Raw genomic sequence first — 22,752 nt, 5'->3', positions numbered from 1 at the left:
CTCAATTTCAAGCAATACGTCAAGGTTAATATCCCGGAAATCATAGTCACCACGAATACTAACAAATACTGAGGGTGGGAAATGTTCTGTTCTTAAAAACTGATTTACTCCTTTAAAAGACAGAGTTACAGAAAGAGGAGAGACAGAGAGTGATCTTCCATACACTGGTTCACTTTCCAAATGGCTACAATGGTTGGAACTGGCTGATCCAAAGGCAGGAAGCAGGAGCTTCTTCCAGGTTTCCATGTGGGTGCAGAGAACAAGTACTTGGGCCATTCTCCACTGCTTTCAAAACAGGCCATTAGCAGGGCGCTGGATGAGATCCCACCTGTGGGAGACCTGGAAGAAGCTCCTGGCTCCTGATCAGCTCAGCTCTGGTCATTGCGGCCACTTGGGGAGTGAACCAGTGAACGGAAGAGCTCTTTCTCTGTCTCTTCTTTCTATTTGCCTTTTCAATAAAGAAAATAAATCTTTTTTTAAAAGATCTCTTTTTCTCTGTAACTGGTTTTCAAATAAATCTTTAAAAAATAAACCCAAAAGATACAAGAGAATTGTTACCTATTTAAAGATAAATTAAGAGAAAAATGAAAGCTCATAAATGAATGAAATAAACACTGCCCCATCAGTTTTAATGTCCTCAAATAAAACTTGCAAGAAAAATATGAGTTGCCAAACCCAGGTGAGTCAATCCCAAGGAAGGGGCTTGGGTTTGAAGACCTGAGCCAGTCAGCCTACTGGGTGTTTGGAGTCGGAAGGGGCCAGCTAGCCCCATCTCTACTCCTAGGTGGCAGGGCTTGGGCCAGGTGACCTGAGGCCCTTGCCCAGCTATTGGCACCTGTGGAGGTGAGGTCTTGAGGGGGAAACATAAGGACCTTTAAGCTTCAGGCCCAAGCACCGGCCCTTGCAGCATAGCAAAGCTGGGGTAGTTAGTACTGACCAATGCTGAATACCACTCACCAGTGCACACTAAAGCTAGGGCAGCGGGCCTACCTGACAGGGCTACATCACAGTACTCACCAATGACTGTCGAAACAGGAGACTGTAATGTTAGGCTGGGCCATGGCATTAACCAGCATGCAAGAAAACTGAGTACGGGGGCAGATTCTGTGGGAGTATGTGGGCCCACCCCTATGATCTGCAACTTTAGCTGGTTTGCTTGGAGCTGGGGGTTGTGACAGGCTGAGCTAGGCATGACCATGGAACCCCTGGACACTCATAGGTACTGGGGTTGGGTACAGGCTGGGTTGTTCCAGGTTGCAGCACCCACAGATACACCCAAGGATGTGGTGTGGGAGGGCTGAGCCACAACAACCACCACTCATATATATGAAGGACGGATGGGGTAGCCTATGACCTGGTAAGGGTCTAGCACCCACTGGCATGGGTGAGATCAGGGTCTGGGAGTGGCTCTGGTGGGGGGAACTAGGGAAACTCCTCTGATGGGACATTGCTCCCACCAGTGAACATGTGATTCAGGCCTGGGTGTTGGTCAGACCGAGCAGGGTAGATCCACCTGTCCACATGTGTGTGGGGTGGTTTTGGAAAGGGGTAGACTGGGCAGGGCCAAGCCAACCTTAGCTTACTGGCACGTGCAGAAGCCAGGCTAGAATATGGGGCATGCCAGGCTAGGCTATCATACCTGCTGATTTGCATGAATCAGGGATGGGAGTGGACTGGGCAGGGCCAGGCTATAAGCACTCATCAGCAAGAGTTAGGACTTGCGGGGCCAGCTCAGGCTAGGTCAGGCCAGGCTGAAGCATCTGATGGCAAAGGTCAAAACAGGGAGCAAGCTATACAGAGCTGAGTCAGAGCAACCACTGGGATGTGCAAGATCTGGAGCTGGGATCAGGCGTGGTTGGGGAGCTAAGGGGATACTCAAGCTAGGTTGTGGTTCCCACTAGTAAACATGAGAGTTGGAACGGGGGTGGTGGTCTGGGCTGGATATGGTTGCAGTCTCTCTCGGCATGGGTGTGGACAGGCTCTGGGGTGCGCCAGACTGGGCTAGACTCCAGCATCCACTGGTGCTAGTGAAAGCCAAAGTAGGTACAGGATGGACTAGGCTAGGTTTTGGCTCCCATTGGACCACATGAGAGCTGCGTCAGGGCATGGACCAGGACTGGCTGGGCTGTAACACACAACAGTAAGAACTGGGTTGGGTATGAGCCAGTTGGGCTAGGACATTACTCCTGCCAGGACAGGAAGTGGAATAAGCTGGGGTCAAGGACCCACCAGTGTGCACGAGATCTGCCACTGAGAGGAGATTCGATAGAGGAGCCCAGGGACAGGGCTGGGCTGGGCCACAGCACCCAGTGGATTGTTAAGGATGGAGGGCAGAACAAACTGATCAACTACCCCAGTGAAACCTGACAGCAAATATCTGGGCTAATGAAGAGGTGGACTATGACAGCCAATTGACCTTGGAAGGATTTCCTCATCTGTGGAGTGGCAGTGTCAGCAGCATCTCAGAACTACTGAAAACACATGAACAGAACCCTCAGAAAATGCTGCACAATGGGGACCCTGGATGACATCGGGTGGCAGTTCCCCATCCCCTGGTTAATGTAGCGGTTGGGAGGCTGGCTGTGATTTCTCTTTTTGTATCCCTCTCTTCTCCATATACAAGAAGTCCCCTGATCCTTGACCCTTCCCACCCTGATCAACTATGTAAACAGCGTCAAAAATAATTTTTTTTTAAGATGTTAGGAGGACTCTCAAGCTTGGTGACACCAGCTCCTGCTACACTCCAGGAGCCACTGCAAAAATAAAATTTTTTTAAAAAGAAAAAAAAAACATATATTTTTGATTAAAAAAAAAAGTCTGAGTTGCAGGCCCATTAAAGTAACCTAGTGTCTCAAAGCCTCGCCTTACGTGTGCTGGGATCCCATATAGGTGCTGGTTCATGTCACAGCTGCTTCATTTCCCATCCAGTTCCCTGCTTGAGGCCTGGGAAAGCAATAGAGGCTGGCCCAAAGCCTTGGGACCCTGCACCCATGTGGGAGACCCAGAAGAGGCTCTGGGCTCCTGGCTTCAGATCAGCTCACTGGTTCAGTGGAATGAACCAGTGAATGGAAGATCTTTTTCTCTCCTTCTCTCTGTAAATTAAATAAGTCTTAAAAACAAAAAGAAAGAAAGAAAAGTAAAGTATGAGTTGCTAACTTACCAGCTCTAGCTTCATAATATGCACACAATCCCTGAGGATGTGTGTGGGGGCTCCTAACAGCTTGGTGAAGGCTATTAGTGTATTGGCTTTAAATGGCGGTCCAGCAACCTACAAGAGTAAGTAAATCTAGTTACTCTCCATCATGCTTCTCTTTCTTCACATGCATTAAAAGCACACATTACTACTAACAAACACATACCCTTGTTTCAAAGAACTTTTCCAAAACCTGAAGTTCATCAGGTTTCCACTGGCCTGCATTTTCAGGTGTCACTTTTAGCTGAAGGGTCTGGTTGGTTTTGGGACTAAGGGCTACTCTACATTTTAGTGCATCAGTCTTAAACATAATCACTCCAGGTTCATTAGAATTTATCAGCTGCAGCTGCAAAACAAGACAACATCCAATTAACGTGTAAGACAAACAGAAAATGAACAGGCCACCGAAAGAACTGTTTCAAAGAAAACAGCTAAGCTGATACTAGTACCAAAACAAAGGCTGACACACAGAGCATCAACACTGCCTAGCAGCACTGCCAAGAGATGTAATCAGACATTGCATGTCCCTGTGAAGGATTCGTGCCAAACAACAAAAATTTTGAGCTTGAATTGAGTATTTTGACACAGATGACTTATCAAGATGACAGAAAACATAGGGTCAAATGAATTATGTTAAATGGTTCCAAAGAGAACTGATCAGTAAAGTCCAGATGGAGAACTCCAGAGAATGACCCGAGTTTCACAATAAATTTCATAAGATGCTGGGAAACAATCTGATGGATGAGCTAAAGATACACTGATATGAGCCAATTGTTGGTGATGAGAACACAGAAGCTGATTATACTATTCTCTGAGTACTTTTATATAGGACACATTTTCTGTAATGGCATGTTAGAAACAAATAATAATGAGCACCATTACAAAGATTACATCTGGATTGGGCCTGTGTTCTAGCCCACAGATGGACAAAGTTTTTCCATAAAGGGTCCTTGGATAATGAAAGGCTTAAAGGGCTGAATGGTCTCAGTGACTAGTCCTCAATGATGCCATTACAGCTGAAGCAGCCATAGACAATCTGGAAATAAATGGTGTGGCTATAACCCAATAAAACTTCACTTATGAAAACAGGTGATGGGCAGGATGTGGGCCCAGAGGCCACTGTTCACTGATTCCTGTTCTAGTCTAATATATTAACTACACAGATGAACAAAATGAGGTTCAAAGAGTTGAAAGCTTGCACAGACTCTGAGGGGGCAGAACAGAGGCTAAGTCACGGGTTGTTATGAATGGAAATTTATTCAACTTATTTATTCCACTTAAAATCTTTGGGTTTTTTCCTAGTCTGAATACAAAAGTTGCAAAATGACAATGCAGCAAACATGTAGTAGATATTTTAAGCATTTACCATGTTAACAACCTCTTTAATGCATGTATTGTTAATAACAAATACATTGTTAATAAATAACAAATAACAAAGGCATTATGGTAAGAATTTAACAAGCAATATCTCAAAATCCAACACTTGTAATCAGGTAGGTACATAACAGGTAGGTTGACTATTATCAGAAAGGAGAAGAAATTTACCCAAGCACACACTAGTATGTGGTAATCCTAACGACAAGTCCAGTGCTGTTGATTATGAGCTATCTGCTTAAGGCATACACAGGATGGGTCATAACTCTTTTTTCTATAAAGACTTAAAATAACTCTGGTTGTAAATGTTTCTACCAAGCAGCTTTCAACATCATGATCATAAAGCATTTTATTCCAATACATTGATTCTCTGCACCGTGCTGAACCATCTCCACACCCATGTTAGCCACACAGCATGTGTGCAAGCCACAGCACAACCAACTACAAAGTGCAGAAATCTGCTGACATTTGAATAGGGAAGAACAGTGGAGTCCATTTTAAAGGATAGGACAGGTGACAAGCACAATTCTACCCAGCTGACTAAAAGAAGTAATGGGATGTCACTTGAGTTCTGACATGAGCTGCAAGGCAAGTTAGCATCCTGCCTTTGACAATCACTACTTGGAAGACCACTAGATATCCATACCGTTTCTTGTTGAATAATTCTTTGAAGATGTCGTCTCATGATGACTGATCCAAGAAATCTCTCAAGTGGCGAACAAAGGTAACTACCTGCCAGGCCGGGCACGAGGCCTGGCGTTGGAGAGGGCAGCAGTAAAATGTTCAAGGCACTGTGCGTGAGGATGGTGGGTATGGATGCCGCCCAAGAGCGCTGAGGTAGTTTCCGAGGTGGAGGCATGTTCGTTGGCATTGTTTGGGAACCTTTTAGAGAGGAAAACATGTCATTTCATTGACAAACACATGCTATCTCACTCTTGTGCTGGCATTATAACTATTTGATATTCTAAATCAATGTGCACTACTTCAGTGACTTTGATGATGTAATAATCATATACTACTTCCTTGGTAGCAGGAAGTGCCACAGTTACACGCACACATACACACAATCCAATCCCCTGGCAATGTGACAATGCTGCAGCTCCATCAGAAAGAAGGGACAGTTTTTCCACCAGGGATCTTGGCTGGCCCTGTAACTTGCTGGTGGTCAAGAAAAGGTGGAGGAAGTGACACTGGGTTAGTTGCAAGCCTAGCTTTCTTTCTACTCACTCTTAGGACCCTGCTCAGCCATCATGAGAACAAGTACAGGATTAGGCAGGATGACACAGTGTAGAGAGAAGAAAACATGCCAACTGAGGCCATGTTAGAACAGCCAGCCCCTACCCAACCCACACACAAGCAAGTGCATGAGAGCCTGCAAACCCACAGGATTTTGAGCCAGTGTGAGCATAAGATGTTTGTTTTAAGACACTAAAAGTTACAGGTCTTCTCTTATGTGTTAGTTCTCTGTCATCTACCAGAATGTAACTTCAAGGTTCAATATGGTGACCAGAAGTCAGCAATCATGGCAGATATTCATAGGACTTCTGGAAAAGGTATTTGCCTTTCTTAAAATGTGGCTTACTTCTCAACTTAACTGACTTAGGATAAAAATTTCAGTTATTTAAAAAGTATCCCTTGGGCCCAGTGTAGTAGCCTAGTGGCTAAGGTCCTTGCCTTACACACACCAGTATCCCATATGGGCGCCGGTTCTAATACCAGCGGCCCCACTTCCCATCCAGCTCCCTGCTTGTGGCCTGGGAAAGCAGTGGAGGATGGTCCAAAGACTTGAGACCCTGCACCCACATGGGAGACCTGGAAGAAGCTCCTGGCTCCTGGCTTTGGATCGGCTCAGCTCCGGCCATGTGGCCACTTGGGGCGTGAAACAGCAGACAGAAGATCTTCCTCTCTGTACATCTGACTTTCCAATAAAAAAATAAATAAATAAATAAGGATCCCTATTCAAAAAGTAGGTCATTCTTTTCAAATAATAGGATGGAATAAAATAGACCATTTAGTGGTTATATTTTAAAAACAACATAAAAATGCTAACAGCACTCACTTGTTCCAGCACGAGGGGAATGAGAAGCATCTGGAACTGGAGAATGTAGGGATGGGTTAGCGGGTGACATTCCTGGCATGCGCGTTGCTGGTGAGGGGCCAGACACTTGTGGAGACCCTGGCCAATTCCCTGCTCGGCCACTTGGTGACACCATAGTGTAAGGGGAACTAGGGTCAAGAGCTCCTATAAAAAAGTAAACAAATGGTTCTCCAACTCTACATTTTAATAACCCAAAGTTATTTGACAGTACTCAAAACCTTACATGGTGATAAGTTCATTTTCTTTTGATAAGGCAACTCACTGGAGCCTGATGCTTCTTTACATATCAAGCTTCAGCTCTATGTTGTGTAGTTAATGTGCTTTCTAATGTGACACAAGAATCAGAAAAGACAGAGAAAGGATAAAACTTACGTTCACACAAGCTTCCACATATGCAATCCATGTCAGTCTATGCAATCACATGCTGAGAAACAGAGAGCAACAACCTCAAAGCTATTTTAAGGGCTGAAATACTGTACTTTTAAACCCTGATAAGATATACTTTCATTTTATTCAGAGAAGAATGTGAGGAAGGAAATGCCCCATGGTATTTATCTAGGGAAAGCTACATTGACAAAGAAATGATCAAGAATCAAGTTTTGAGAGCAGTGGTTTTCTGTGACTGCTAAGGCTGCCTCCTGCGATGCCAGCATCCCACATGGCTACCAATTTGTATCTTGGTTGCTTAACTTCCACTGCAGCTCCCTGCTAATGGCCTGAGAAAAGCAATGTTTGGACCCTGCTATTCACATAAGGAGACCCAGATGAAGCTCCAGGCTCCTGGCTTCAGCCCAATACAGCACTGGCTCTTACAGCTATCTGGGGAGTAAACCAGCAGAAGGAAGATCTCTTTTTCTCTCTCCCTCTTCCTCCAATTCTTTCCAAGTGAATAAATCTGTTTTTTTTTTTCCTTTAAAGATTTATTTTTGTTGGAAAGGAAGATTCACAGAGAGAAGCAAAAACAGAAGGAAAAAGATTTTCCACCTGTTGGCTAACTCCCCAAATGGCCACAACGACCAGAGCTGTGCTGATCTGAAGAAAGGAACCTCCTCTGGGTTTCCTACACAGGTGCAGGGTCCCAAGGCTTTGGCCCATCCTCCACTACTTTCCCAGGTCGCAAGCAGGGAGCTGCAGCAGGCACAACATGAACCAGCGCCCATATGGGATCCCAGCGCTGGCAAGGTGAGGTTTCAGCCACTGAGCCATCATACTGGGCTCCGATACATCAATCTTTAAAACAAAAAAAAGAGACAGCAATGATTCATAAACAACTTGAGATTTAAATTCCAGCTTTCAAACATGTTCAACATATTATTTATGCCCTTTAAAACAAACTGAGGAAATACTTCTACCAAATATATCAGACAGTAAATGGTCTTTACTTGCAAAAAGAAGTCTTAAGAATCAGTAAGAAAAAAAAAAAAAAAAACACATACAAGAGGGTCCAACGTGGTAGCACTAGTGGCTAAAGTCCTCGCCTTGCATCACCAGGATCCCATATGGGCACTGGTTCACATCCTGGCTGCTCCACTTCCCACCCAGCTCCTTGCTTGCAGCCTGGGAAAGCAATCCAGACAGGCTAAAGCCTTGGGACCCTGCACCTGCCATGGGAGGCCCAGAGGAAGCACCTGGCTCCAGGATTCAGATTGGCTCAGCCTGACCATTGCAGCTAATTGGGGCGTGAACTAGCAGACAAAAGATCCTCCTCTCTGTAAATTTGACTTTCCAATTAAAAAAAAAAAAAAAAACCCCACACACAAGGAATTGAGAAAGTATAAAAACTGGCAGGCACAAATTAAGATACACCAACTAAAGACCAATAAACATAAAAAATGGGTTCAACTTCACTAATAATCAAAGAAACACACATTTAACAACATCAATCTCCACCTATCAAAATGGCCAAGATTTCGAAAAATCTTAATAGCCTGTGCTGGCATTCATGCAAGAAAGCATATATTCTTGTATGATGCTATAGGAAACTGGCACAGCCTTTCAGGTGAGCAATTCACAGTATGTTTTGAAAACTTTAGAATTTCTCAAACCCTTTGACAGCAATTCCATTTCTAGGAACTTATCTAAAGAAATAACAACGCATGTCAATAGAGACAGCACCATTTTTAAAGGGAAACATTCGAAATGTATAATACTGACAAAGGGATAGTACAAAGCTATTTAGTATGATATGCAGAGTTTTTTACTGACAGATGTTCCTACAAATATTAATAATAGAACAAAGCAAAATTACAGGGGCTACACAGTCTATAAACAAAACTCTTTTTATGCTAGGAGATGGTATAGTATTCATGATATATTAAATGAAAACAGCACTGAACACTACGTACAATATGCTGCATGTGTGTACAAAGCAAACACATACATGGCGTGTGTGTACATGAAACAACACTGCAAGAATACACAATTAATAACATGAAATGACTCTGGGAAGAGGAAGTGATTGGTGGAATAAAAAGGCAAAATCAGTAGCTCTTCTATCCTCTTATGTATTTGAAGAATAGGTTTTCATCTATTTGAATCAGTTCTCAAGATTAGGTATTTTTTTTTAAGATAAAATGTTAAAATTTCAAATCTCAAAATAATCCATACGTCAGAGTGCCCCGTGGGGGTGCTGTTGGAGAGGACGAGACGATGGGTAGTGAGCAAGTGAGAGCAACAGAGATGTAAGCGAACATGCAAGCAGTGAGTGAGAGGAAGCGCAAGCGCAAAAGAGAAGACGCAAACAAAAGCCAAGGGAAACGAGCTAGTCATTCATCACCTCAGCTTGGTGGGGTCAGAAAACATTTCTATTCCAGCAATACTTTGGCTATTTCCTCAATAATAAACAAACACTAATTTGCAATAAGGGCACTTGTTAAACAAAAAGTTACTGTCACACTAAGCTCTTAAACTATAGCACTTCCATGCACGGACTCACCATGTGGACTAGCAAAACTGGCCCCTGGTCCTATGGAGATTCCATGCGAGGATGGGGGAGGAGTGGCAACAAAGGACGCAGGTGACGGGGCTCTCAAAGCCCCGCTGGGGGAGCTGGCAGCGTGCAGATTTCCTGGTAAAGGAAAATAATTACAGATGATCTTGCAGGACACAAACTATGCCCTGTCCAAAGAGCCCAAGCTAAAATCGTCCTACAGATTTAATGAATAATTAGTAAAGTGCCTGTAAGTAATGCAAGGAAAAACTAAAAAGATTCCACTATTAAAAAAGAGAGGGCTCGAATCCATGGCTCCGTAATTCTTAGATTGATGAAACTTTTTAAAAATCTGGTGCACTTTGTCCTTTACACTTTCAGTCATTCAAAAGCAGGTATAAACATGCTTCATGCTGAGCACTATTCTAGGCATCTGGGGATGCAGTAGTTAACAAAGGGCATAGCAATTCCAGGCCTTGGGGAGTTTATACTTTAGTAGAATAAGAAATACAATTATCTGCCAAATAACAGAGTAAATGAGAACAAGATAAGGGGGCAATTTGGTGTAGCGGTAGAGGTGGATATCCTAAGACCTCGCAAAGAAGGGGACATGTAAGCTGAAAGGACAAAAAAGTGAAGGATAAGGCAAAAGGATATTCAGGGGATAAGATAGTCAAAGCAAACAGAGAAGGCTCAAAAATGGAAAAGCAGTATCCTGAACATGTATGAGGCAGTGTGGCTGGGACAGGGCGCACGGGAGAAGGCATCAGAGATGTTCACCGCGGAGGGGCGGGGGAGTGTTTCCTCCCCTTGCAAGTACCAGTATCCCATATGGGAGCTAGTTCATGTCCCAGCTGCCCCACTTCCCCATCCAGCTCCCCGCAGTGGCCTGGGAAGGAACCAGCAGATGGAAGGCCTTTTTCTGTCTCTCCTTTTCTCCATAAATCTGACTTTCCAATAAAAATAAACAAATCTTTAAAAAAAGAGAGAAATGTTCACAAGACAGGAGTGAGTGCCAGATCACATGAGGTCTTGTGGGTCACTGCGGGGCCTCAGGGTTCACCCTGAATGAGTAGGAAACCAGTGCTGAGTTTGGAGCAGGAGCCATGAGCTAACATCCATGCCACGAGAGGACTTGAGCTGCTCTGGGAATATCAGTGCAGGCTAAGGGAAGGGGAAGAGACAGACATCACCAGTTAGAGACGTGTTTTAGTGACAGAGGACTAGGAGCGTAGAGGAAGGCTACAGCAATAGAAAGTGGTTGGATTCGAGGCAAATTCTGAAGTCACGGAAAGCCAGTTTGTACATGACTACAAGCTCACATCAGCCAGAAAGGAGGGTTCTCACCTACTGAGCTGGGGGGGGGGGTGTTTGGGTGGCAGGGGGAAAGAACACTAAGAACGAGAGCATCAGAGCTCTCTCTCTCTCTCTTTAATCATTATTTATTTGTATTGGAAAGGCAGATTTGTGGAAAGAAAAACAAACATTTTCCATCTGCTAGTTTACTTGCCAAATGACTGCAACAACTGGGGCTGAGCCAATCCAGTGCCAGGAGCCAGGAGCTTCCTCTGGGTCTCCCACGGGGTTGCAGGATCCCATGGCACTGAGCCATCTTCCACTGCTTTTCCAGGCCACAAGCAGGGAGCTGGATGGGAAGTGGAGCAGCCAGGATAGAAATTGGCACCCATATTAGATCCCGATGCATATAAGGTGAGGATTTAGCCATGAAGCCACAGCGCCAGGCTCAGGAATTCAGCTCTAACACCTGTGCAGCTCTGCATGTCAAGCGTCCCCGTTGGGGTGACAAAGCAGATAAGCGGCTGGTTCGAAGAGGGGTCCTTCATATGCCAAGCACCACAACTAAATATTTTATGGGAATTCTTTCATTCAATTCTCATAACCTCACTAAATAAAAGGCTTTAGATATTCCTACTTTACAATATAAGTAGCTGGTTAACAAGCGATGTCCCTACTTTACTCATCTACAGATTAACAGGTTCTGTTAGTCCGCACAAATTGCTAACACGGATGCACACATTTCTTTATTCTATAAATGAAAAGCAGGCCCTGCAAATTTCAATTTTCAGTGTGAACATCTAAAGCCAAATATATCTGTTGGCATAAATCAGAATTTTTTGCAGTTTCATAATGCGTCCTGTCTTCTGTTCAGGCCAGATGCACTTTGACAATGTACTTCACACAGCAACCAGCAAGGCCGTCTTGTCTAGACAGTACAGGACCCAATCCGGACGCTGGGGAGTCGGCTCACCTTCATATACACCAAAGCTGAGCCCCACCTTTTTTTGGGTATAAAGCATTGACACAGTAGGAAGGCACCCATAGATACTACATAAACAGACGGAGACTGATTTCCAATGCAATTTTATTTACAAAGTGGACAGGCTTTGACCCTCAGCCTTTAGAGGGCCAACCCGTAACAGGTTGCTGTGATTAGAATTCCTCAGGTTGTAGGGGGACAATGCCGTCACTTAACTGAAATCTTTTCAAGTGCTCCTGAGCCATTAGCACAAATTTCCCCAACTCTGCCATAATGAAGAAACAGCAAGTAAGTAGCCACAGACGGGGATGCACAGTGGCTCCAATCCATATGCGTGTGTGCTAGATTTGAAAGTTGTACATGACAAGAGAGTAAGATCTTACCTGGAGACTGTGTGTGCATCATAGAGGGAGACTGATTCACTGTGCTGTGGTAAGACGTAGGGGGTGAAGTAAGAGGGTAAGCGCCTGATGTTCCTGGCTGCTTTGGAAATGGCTGAAAGAACAGGACGAAACATTAAAACTTGACCAACCATCAACAGACTAAAGACTTTACAAATGAAGGGCTACACTGGTAGCAACTAAACTGCCTACCAAATAGGAAACATGAGTTAAGAAATGTGCAAAATAGATATCAATAAAGCAGTCCTTTAAAAACTCTTTCAAGGGCCTGGCGTGGTAGCCTAGTAGCTAAACCCTCACTTTGCAACCGCCAAAATCTTAAAAAAAAAAAAATCTTTTCTTAAAAGTAAACTCTTTTAAAATGTGTCAAAACAGCATCTTCCTTGTTTCTGATCTTGGAACATCATTCGTTCTCTCTCTCTCTCTCTCTTTTTAAAGATCTATTCTTCATTGGAAAGGCATATTTATACAGAGAGAAAGAGACCTTATATCCACTGGATCGCTCCCCAAACAACTACAATGCCTAGAGCGGGGCAGGTGCAAAGCCAGAAACCTGGAGTTTCTTCACCCTACATGGGTGAAAGGGCACAAGGATTTGGGCTATCCTATGTGAATTTCCCAGATACATTAGCAGGGAGCTGCATGGGAAGTGGAGCAGCTGGAACTTGATGCTCCATATGTCCCATATGTAATACTGGTGGTGGCTTAACCTACTACACAATGTCGACACACCCAAAATAATTGCTTTTCAATCTTCAAAGTGTTTTATGCTCATTTTGCATACCATATCACTGATTTTTCTATATCATTTATCCACTATTTCAATGATTCTAAGACTTATTTCCCCACACTTCAACATCGGTGCAATTAGTGTGCAGTCATGTCTTGTTACTTGAACTGACTGTGTTTACTTTCTTAGCAGTACATAAAAAAGTGCATCTTGTATTTAGTGGAGTTCTGAGTGAATAAAAGATGGTACTTCAGCCTGATCTCTATCATGTTTATCTTCATCTCTAGTAATGAAAACCAAGGATAGTCTTATTAGTCTGTATTTTTCAAAATTGAAGTCTAATTCACAACAAGTGCAGAAACCTTACATGTCCAGTTTGGTGACTCTTCTGTAAATGTTGCTACCACTGGACACAGACAAACTACTATCACCGGCAGCCCACAGGCCCTCATGTGCCTTCCACATCTTTCCCATCTCGCCAAAGATAAGCACTGGAGTCACTCTTATCACACAAGCTTAGTTTTCCCTGTTTCTGCATCTTCCCTAAATGCTGAGTTACTTTTCATGGTGTCTGGCTTCTCTTGCTTAACATTGTCAGTAAAATTCCCCCAGGGTAGTGCATGCAGCGTTGCTTTGTTTCTTCATTCCTATAAGATCCTCCATATATAACTATGCCCAACTTAATTCATTTATACTACTGTTAATGAACATTTGGGTTGTTTATAATTTTATGGAAAAATAATGCTGCCACCAACCTTTGTGGGCTTTTGACACATACCTATTGCATACATACCTAGGAGCAGAACTGTTGACTCACAGGCATGTGTAACATTCAGCTGGAGTACTGCTCGGCACTATTGCAAAGTAACCCTATCATGTGACACACCTTGCAGTAGTAAATGAAGAGTTTCAGTTGTTCCTACTACCAAAAATTGGCAGGAGTTATCAGGTTTTGGCCAAAATCATGTTGGCAAGTATTTAGTGTAATCGCACGGTGGTTTTAGTTGTACAGTTTTCTGATGTGAAATGTCAGAACATTTTTCTGTGCTCACTGGCCATTAGGATGCCCTCTTTTGTAAAATACCTTGAATCTTAAAAACTGCAGTTTCTTTTGTGTGACTGACTTGTCCTACTTTAAAGAAACTATAGAATTCAACTCTTAAACTCAACAGCTACAAAATCACCTATTCAAGTATACTCTTCTACCCAATAATGTAGTATGCACCTTTCTTTTGCACACTTTTTTTTTAATTTTAAAAATGAGTTCATTAAAGAATGTCCTTAGGAAGATAACAACTTTTGATTTGTCATTTTTAAAAAAGCTATATTTTCTTCATGCTGTGTAATAAAGATAATTTAAGAGGCTGCAGAGGAACAAGCTTCCTTCTGCTAGGATTCTGATATAGCACAGTGTACTCATTTCTGCAATGCTAGAATAAAGTCTCTTCTATGCGCTTCTTCAAAAAGCGATGAGTAATACCAGAAGATGGCATAAAAAAGCCATTTTTTCCCATTCATTCTGTAGTATTGGAGCCAATATCCTGAAATGGACTCTGTTCCTGACCCTCTGAGCCAATGCTGAGTCTATAGCCTTATGAAACTGAAGTAGAACTTGAAATGCAAATCGGGGGTGATCTGTTGGGACTGTGTGAGCTCGTCTGGGCTCTCCTGAAGACTGTTCCCCAAAGTGGTACTTCTGCATGCCGGGTATGCCATGGCTCGGGAGGAGGAAACTGTTCTTCTTTTTCAGGCTTGCATTGATGTCCACTTTCACCAAGGTGCTCCCAGCTGCAGGGTGGACAGCGGCCTGCAGAGCACCCCAACTTCACCCACCACCCCTGCTTCAGCCAAACCACAGCGCTGGGCGCACGGCCTAGAAGTGCTATTTTGCACACTTAAGCTATGTTACATTCTAACTAAACTTGTGACCTTCCCGAGCTGCTGTATATTGCTTCTTTCCTATGGACTGGCTTATCAACTAAAACTAATCATTTTATTAAAAAAAGGAAGTAGCACTATTTGCTAATATCAAGTAAAATGTACATAAATCCCTTACTGAATATTTTTTCTACACAAGTACCTTATCAAAGAGATTAACAGCTTACAAGACAGTATACAGCATAACTATCCAATAAAAAGAAAGGAAATAAAATTGAAACTGTTTAATAAAAAATACTCAGCCCTCAAGAGTCCCTAACATTGAAGCCACTGTCTGAAGACATTTAGTCAAGGCTGGTAAATACTATTTTTAAAAAATTCCAACTAGCATTAAAAAAAAATCAAACTTTCATATTTAAAAACAAGGTTTGATGAGACATTAAAAGCAGAAAATCTCCCAAATTGTCACTAATGATAAATTACAACTTTTACGGAATGCCTTATTTTTGTCTTCCATCTACCTACGTCCATCTTTCTGTCTTAGCTTGGAACAAGTTTCCTAATTATCAATCTCATGTTCGGTATGAAATGCTCCTGGTATATAGAGCTCATGGACGTGGCTCCTTTCCTGTTCCACACAGGTATAAGAGAAACATATAATGCAAGTAAGGGGGCTTCCACAAGAAAACTTATGCTGTGGCACCTGCTGGGTCAATGCCCTTTGCCCCAATGGTGGCTCAACTTTCTTAGAGCAAGAGTATTATATTCTAGTCAACATCTGTCATTACAGTCCCATAGCCTGGATACACAGAGACAGGTGGAATTCTATTGAACTTCTTCCTTCACCTTCATGAAGGCCAAAAAGGGAAGCAAACAATAAGGAGGCCAGAAATTCAGGGACAACATACCTGCCAGACAACCTTCCTTCAGGTAAGTCTGTTATTTTATCAAAAATGTTGACACTGAAAAGTTACAGTTACTAAGCTGCCAGAGCTGGGCATCCAACCAAGCTAAGTGGACACTGTAGGATGTTAGTTCCATGCAATGCTACTTTATGAAAGCTTTGCAAAGAGAAGCAGTGAGCTCTTTTACAGACCAAATCTGAAGGATGTGTCAAAGACACCTTTGCATATAGCACATACATGCAGCAAAAACGGAGCCATGGGAGATTTCAGGCCAGAGACAGAAGCTTTTCCAGAGCCAAAGGACTGGAGAAGGGGTGAAGGAAGGAGACAAGGAGGAATGAAGGATGACCGGTCGCCTGCTAGTCCAGAAGCCTAAGTGAAAAAACAAAGGCTCCCCTGGGGGCCTGTTCAATTATCAGAAGCATCAAGATGCAAAGATGACAGAGCATAAGGCTCTACAGTGGGCTCATCCAAATGGCCTGAAATGTGTACACATCGCTAGACATTTGGTTCATTTGCTCTACTTTAATAACATGGGCTTTTCAACACAACTTTACATCTCGTTAAAAAATGTATCTGGGATGACATTGGGTACCATTTTCCATCCCAGGCTCTGATGTGATTGAGCCGCTGGGAGTGGCCACCTGCCCTTCTCTCCACTTTCCCCAGATACAGGAAGGAGATTGGAAGCGGTTGTCTCATCGCTTTCCACCACCCTTGACCCTCTCCACCCTAACCGATGGTCCACAGGAGCATGAATCCCCCTCAACTCGGTAAGCATCAAAAATAAAATGGATTGCTATTAAATATATATACATATATACGTACACATACATACTTATTATTTTCTTTGGAAGATACCAGAGTTACAGAGAGAGATGGGGAGACAGCAAGAGAGAGAAATTTAATATCTGCTGGTTCACTCTCCAAACAGTTGCATCAGTCAGAGATGGGCTGGTTCGAAGCCAGGAGCCAAGAGCTTTCTCCAGGTTTCCCACATGGATACAGGATTCCAAGGCCATTTTCTGCTACTTTTCCAAGCCATGAGCAGGGAGCAGGATGGGAAGTGGAGCTGCCAGGACTCAAACTAGCAGCCATATGGGATGCTGCTGTGGGCGGAGGTTTAGCTCGCTACCCCACAGCATACTACCTAGTCTAATAACATGGGCCTTTCACGACGTGGTAAGGACACTCTCCTAAAGATCTCAAATCCCACAGCTGAAGTTTCCACTGCAGGAATCAAATAACATCATCTTAAGCACACAGGTGATCACAATGTCTGAGATTCATGCTGTCTCTGACACTATTCACTTTCCACTACTGGAAGCCTTGTTCCCCTTCAGAAGAATTTCTGAGGGGTTGGCGCAACAGCTCCACTGGCTAATCTTTCACCTCCAAACACCCGGTTGCCCCTCTTCCCATCCAGTTCTCTGCCTTTAGCCTGGGAAAACAGTGGAGGATGGCCCATGTTCTTTGGGACCCTGTACCCATATGGGAGACCTGAATGAAGCTCCTGGCTCCAGGTCAGCTCAGCTCCAGCCATTGCAGCCATTTGGGGAGTGAACCAAAAAATGGAAGATCTTTCTGGCTCTCCTCTCTCTGTAAACCTGCCTTCCTAATAAATAAATCTTAAAAAAAAGAAAAGAAAAAAAGAAAAGAAAGAACGAAATAAGCAAAGAAAAGAAATTTCCTAAGCACCGTGGGCCCACACAGACATCTTGGTCTTTCAACGAAAAAGCCCTGACACTCCTAGAACCTGCAAAATTACACCAATGTGACACTATATGGAACTTTGACTTGATATTTAGTACCTGTTGCTGGGGTGGTGGCTGTAGTTGTGATATTAACGAATCCATCATATCTCCTCCTATAGGAGACGGTGGATTATCATCCTCATTCACAGACCTTCTCCGAGCATCCTGATTGCTGTCAACAAACATATTCAGGAACGTCTACAAACGGAAACAGATAAAATTCAGGTTACTTACCTAACTGAAGGAAAACAGAAATAAACATATGTCCATCCCTGAGATTATTAGGACAATCTAAAAGAGACAGTGCACACTGTGAAGGAGGGTAATTGAGGAGGGCAATAAAAAACATCTAAGTACAAAATTATTCTCAACTAACAAGAATTACACAAGCAAAACACTGAAGAAGCACACCCTGGCACCTCTTAACACCAAGTCAAAATATTTCTTATTAACTTCTGACTGAGGGCCCAGCGCAATAGCGTAGTGGTTAAGGTCCTCGCCTGGCACGCCCAGGATCCCATATGGGCGCCGGTTCTAATCCCGGCAGCCCTGCTTCCCATCCAGCTCCCTGCCTGTGGCCTGGGAAAGCAGTCGAGGACGGCCCAAAGCTTTGGGACCCTGCACCCACATGGGAGATCTGGAAGAGCTCCTGGCTTCGAATGGGATCAGCTCCAACCACTGCAGCCTCTTGGGGAGTGAACCATTGGATGGAAGATCTTCCTCTCTGTCTCTCCTCCTCTCTATATATCTGCCTTTCCAATAAAAATAAATAAATCTTTTTAAAAAAAGAAAAGAAAAAAGAAAGTAGAAGAAGAAATTAACTTCTGACCGGAAATGGGGGAACAAATGAATGGCCATGTAACCACAATGTCAAGGTAGAAAATATGACATGAAAACTGAGTAAGAAACCTAAGCAACTTTCTTGTTTTTATTATACATGATTACATCTTGAAACACCAGAGTGGGACAGCCTTGTTTTACAGAATGTCATCCAAAAATTGAGCAAGACCACCTAGTTTGCATCTCAGGCACAGATTCTTCAATATTTCCCACCTTCATACTCCTAAAAAATTATCTATCATTACTTCATCAGAATCACTAGAGACCTATTCAAAGTGAATCATCCAACTTCCATATTGCCTTATAACACAACATATGCTTCACCATTTTCCGATACCTCACAAAAAGCACTGCAAAGAAAATTAAGGCAGTAAGACAAAAAGACAAAAAGGAAGGGAGAAAATGGCAATCTATATTGGAGGCAGCACAGCTGATGGATGAGTGGAAATTAAATCATCTGATGCAAGAAAACTGCATCCTAAGCAAGCTGTGGGGAAAGCCAAGTCACAAAGCCATTTCCAACCAGACCCCCAAGACACTTTGAAACTGGCAGATACCCTTGCAGCAGGATGAGCGTGAGGCTAATAACAGAAGGATTGCGTGGGGGGGGGGGAGGGGAGAAAAACTCTTCAGTGGACACAGAACTCCTCTCAGATCCCTTGCCACTTTCACTGAACTCACCAGATCTTCCCCGCCACCCTGGAGGAACATCTACACCACCCTGGGGGAATGCAAGATCAACTGAGAAAAGTATCAAATGAAAAATGAGGACTAATAATTCACATACTAAAAGTCGAAAAACAGTTTTCTGCTTTCATTTAACTTCACCTGAACTGGGAAACAGATGCATGCTACCTATATGGAAAGCTTATGCATTCTTTCTTGGTACTCACATCATCCCAACACAAGACCAAAAGTTCCAGACATCTGGAGTTAACCCCCAACAACAACAACAAGAAGCCCAAGTAAATAATCCTGCAATGAAGACCACAGTCAATATAGTTTTCCTTTAACTAAAAGTAAACTACCACTTAATATTTCACAAAGGACACCAATATGAACGGGATCTACTCCCCATTGTGGAAAGCACAGTGGCAGAAACCGAGATTGCTCAAAAAGAAAGGTTAGGGAAGACAATGTAGCCTAACAGGATGTCATAAAAGGATACTATAAAATGAAACATTTATACACAAAAAGATCTTAGCAAAAAAAAAAAAAAAAAAAAACAGAAGGATTAGAAAAGCAGAAGAAAGCTCCCAAAAACAGAGACACAGAGAAAACAACAGACAAAAATAAAAAATTTTAAAAAATTAAAGGACAAGGCCATGACGTTAAACATCAAAACAGCAGAGGTATCCAAATGAGCTAACAGAGAAAACAAAGCAAAGGAATCATGATACATAATGTAGAAAAATCTCCCAGAACAAGAGGATGCAAGCTTTCACACTGAAAACACAATCACGAAAGATTCAAGAAGTAGAACATTAAAGGATGCAGCAATCACAGTGGAACCTTGAAGACAATGAAGTGATACTTTCAAAATTGTTACAATAAATGAATCCACTTAGACATCCTCAGATTAGGGTAAACTAAGGACACTTTTAGATACACAAAGTCTCAACCTCACTGGAACATCTCCCTGAAACAAATGTCCTAGAAGGCAATGAAGTAAACCATGAACAAGATATGAGTTCCAAGTCATAGGATACAAGCCATGTGCCACCAGAGAAGTGACAGAACCTCCCCTTCGTCCTGCTGAAGAGTCTCGAGTCAACATTGTACAAAAGGCCTGGAGCACTAGCAGTCCAAATTGGAGCAGATGAGAGGTCCAGGGAAGATATTCAAGATGAGGCTGATAGGGCATCAGATATGCTTGAATGTACTTAAAGAAGAGTTACATAACTGAGAGACGGTAAGGCTGAGTTAGTGAAGTACAGGAAAAGCAATATTAAAAAAAAAAGCCAGTTAATAATTCCCAAGAAGTAAAATGTTGAGCAAGAAAGAAAAAAAGGGGAAAACGTCTGGTACAGCATTAAGTTGCAGCTTGGGGATACCCACACCCCACACCCCACATCGGAGTGCCTGGTTTGAGTCCCGCTCCTCCACTTCTGATCGAGACTCCTGCTAATGCGCATTCTGGGAGGCAGCAGGTGACAGGATGAATGCCTGGGTCCCTGCCACCTAGGTGGGAGACCCAGTTGCAGTTCCAGGCTCTTGACTTCAGCCTGGCCCAACCCTGGCTGTTGCAGGCTTTTGGGGAGTGGACCAGCAGATGGGAGATCTCTTTCATCTGTCTGTCTTTCACATAAAACGCAAAAAAAAATAATTTAAATAAATAAAAGTAATTATAGTAAGCTAAATGCAATGGCGTTTCCATATTCATCGTAATGCAAAAACTAAAAAATTACCTAACCAAATTGGTATCTAACCATATTGCTAAGAAAGGAGGAAAGAAGAGTATGTTGATATATGAGGAGCAGCCTGAATGTGGGAAGAAATGCACTAAAAAAAAGAAAATTGGAAAAAAGAAAAATTATTGCCAGGACCAGTGATATTATGGCACAGTACGTTAAGCTGCTGCCTAAGCCCATATGAAATCACAGGTTCAAATCCTGGCTGTTCCACTTGTGACCCAGCTCGCTACATGCCTGGGAAAGCTATGGAAGATGGCCAAAGTACTTGAGTCCCTGAATCTACATGAGAGAGCCAGGTGGAGCTCCAGGCTCCTGGCTTTAGCCCATTCCCGGCTGTTGCAGCCTTTAGAGGAGTCAACCAGCAGATGTCTCTGTCTCTCCCTCTCTGTCATTCTACCTTTCAAATAAATAAACTATATCCTTCAAAAATAAAATTGTCATTTCCATTCTGGAATCAGATAATGCACTCAACCAAAAAGTGAGCCAATAGTGGCATGAGCATGCTATTTAGAGATACAGATATAAATACCAAGAGAACCAGCTATTTGAGAACTGAAAACATGTGTCTAAGGAGCAGGACAATGACAAGAATGGCTGCAGCGGACTATTTTTCAAAAGCCTCTTGGACTCATTTAATCACAAACTATAAACATATACACATGCACTATCGAATCTCACCAGGAAATCTAGGGGCTCGGGCCCATGACCTTACATTTTAGAAAAGCATCAGAGTCAAGCTGATGACCAAACCTTTTTGATAATCAATGATAAAGACTACTTTTAAAGTTCCTTAGAGCTCCAAAGAGTAAGCTTGACTCTCTTCAGTAACTTTCACCTCACTTATCCACTACAGGGTAGGAAAAAAAGGAAAGGATTTTCTATCATTCTGTACACATTGGTGCAGAACTTAATCAGAACTTGAAGCTTAACAGTAAATAAATAAACACTGTTTCTTACAAGGTGGCTTGAAAAACTCTATGGCAAAAATGGCATTGATCAATAACATGCATTTTCCATTAACTGTTTGAAGCCCTTTCATGAAAAATTTAAATTAAAATGCATTGTTTTTGCTGAACACTGGCTGGGAACAGGCCCGGTTGGGGAGCTAAGGGGACACCCTAGCTGGGTGGAGGTTCCCACTAAGGGGGGCACATGGGCTGGAATGGGGGCTGCGTTCTAATTGTAGTCTCCCTTGGCACAAGTGTGGATTGGGATTGGACGCACCAAACCGGGCTAGACTCCAACACCTCCTGGTGTTCTGGAGCACCAGGGCAGAAGTGGGATGGACTAGGCTAGGTCACAGCCCCAACTGAGCCATGTATGAGCTGTATGTGGGTATGGACGAGCCGTGGCTGGGCTGAAACATCCAACAGTAAGAACCAGATTGGGTTGAAGGCCAGTCAGGAAAAGCCACTGTTCCTGCTAGGACAGGAGGTGAACTGAGTAGGGCTGGTTCATGGACTCAATGGTATGTGTGAAATCTGGCATTGGGAGAGGTTCTGATGGAGGAGCCTGGGCAACTCCTCTGGCAGGACACAGTCCCTGCAGGTAAGTGCAAGAAGCATGAAAGGAAACAGCCCAGAACAGGCCATGGAAAATGTCCCACTGGCATACATTTGGCATGGGTCGGGGGCAGACCAGGCTGAATCAGTTCATGTCATCCACTGGCAAATCTGAGCACCAGAACAGTGTGTGGGTGGAGCCAGGTTCAGTCGCGACAAAAGCAGTACACAATACGGAATGCCAAGGTGAGGTTGCCTGTACCAGATGTGACTGCAGCGCCCAACAGCACACATGAGAACCAGGAAGGGAGGGGGCAGAGCCAGCAGGGGGAATAAGGGGGGGGGTTACTTGCTGGACAGCTACTCCCACTAGAGAGTGTGAGCTTGGATGGGGGCAGACCAGACTAAGCAGGGCTACAACACCTGTGGGCTTCATGTGAGCTAGATCAGGGAAAA

The 22,752-nt window shown here is 43.3% G+C and overlaps 1 protein-coding gene and 1 pseudogene across 1 annotated transcript in view; both read right to left on the bottom strand.

The window, feature by feature from the left end:
* Positions 1-22,752, bottom strand: part of MED14 (mediator complex subunit 14) — a 77,409-nt gene that overhangs the window by 6,930 nt on the left and 47,727 nt on the right. The window contains exons 22-28 of the mRNA XM_040999879.1: positions 17,598-17,738; positions 12,256-12,367; positions 9,601-9,732; positions 6,627-6,809; positions 5,214-5,449; positions 3,360-3,539; positions 3,161-3,268 (exon numbers count right to left, since the gene is read on the bottom strand). Of these exons, the coding sequence (XP_040855813.1) occupies positions 3,161-3,268; positions 3,360-3,539; positions 5,214-5,449; positions 6,627-6,809; positions 9,601-9,732; positions 12,256-12,367; positions 17,598-17,738 (1,092 nt within the window). The remainder of the gene's footprint in view (positions 1-3,160; positions 3,269-3,359; positions 3,540-5,213; positions 5,450-6,626; positions 6,810-9,600; positions 9,733-12,255; positions 12,368-17,597; positions 17,739-22,752) is intronic.
* LOC121169335 lies at positions 14,449-16,585 on the bottom strand (annotated as a pseudogene).

Source organism: Ochotona curzoniae, unplaced genomic scaffold, assembly GCF_017591425.1.
Source record: "Ochotona curzoniae isolate NIBS_2020 unplaced genomic scaffold, NIBS_Ocur_1.0 contig_1274, whole genome shotgun sequence".
Lineage (NCBI taxonomy): Eukaryota > Metazoa > Chordata > Mammalia > Lagomorpha > Ochotonidae > Ochotona > Ochotona curzoniae.
This window is presented reverse-complemented; position numbering and strand designations above follow the sequence as displayed.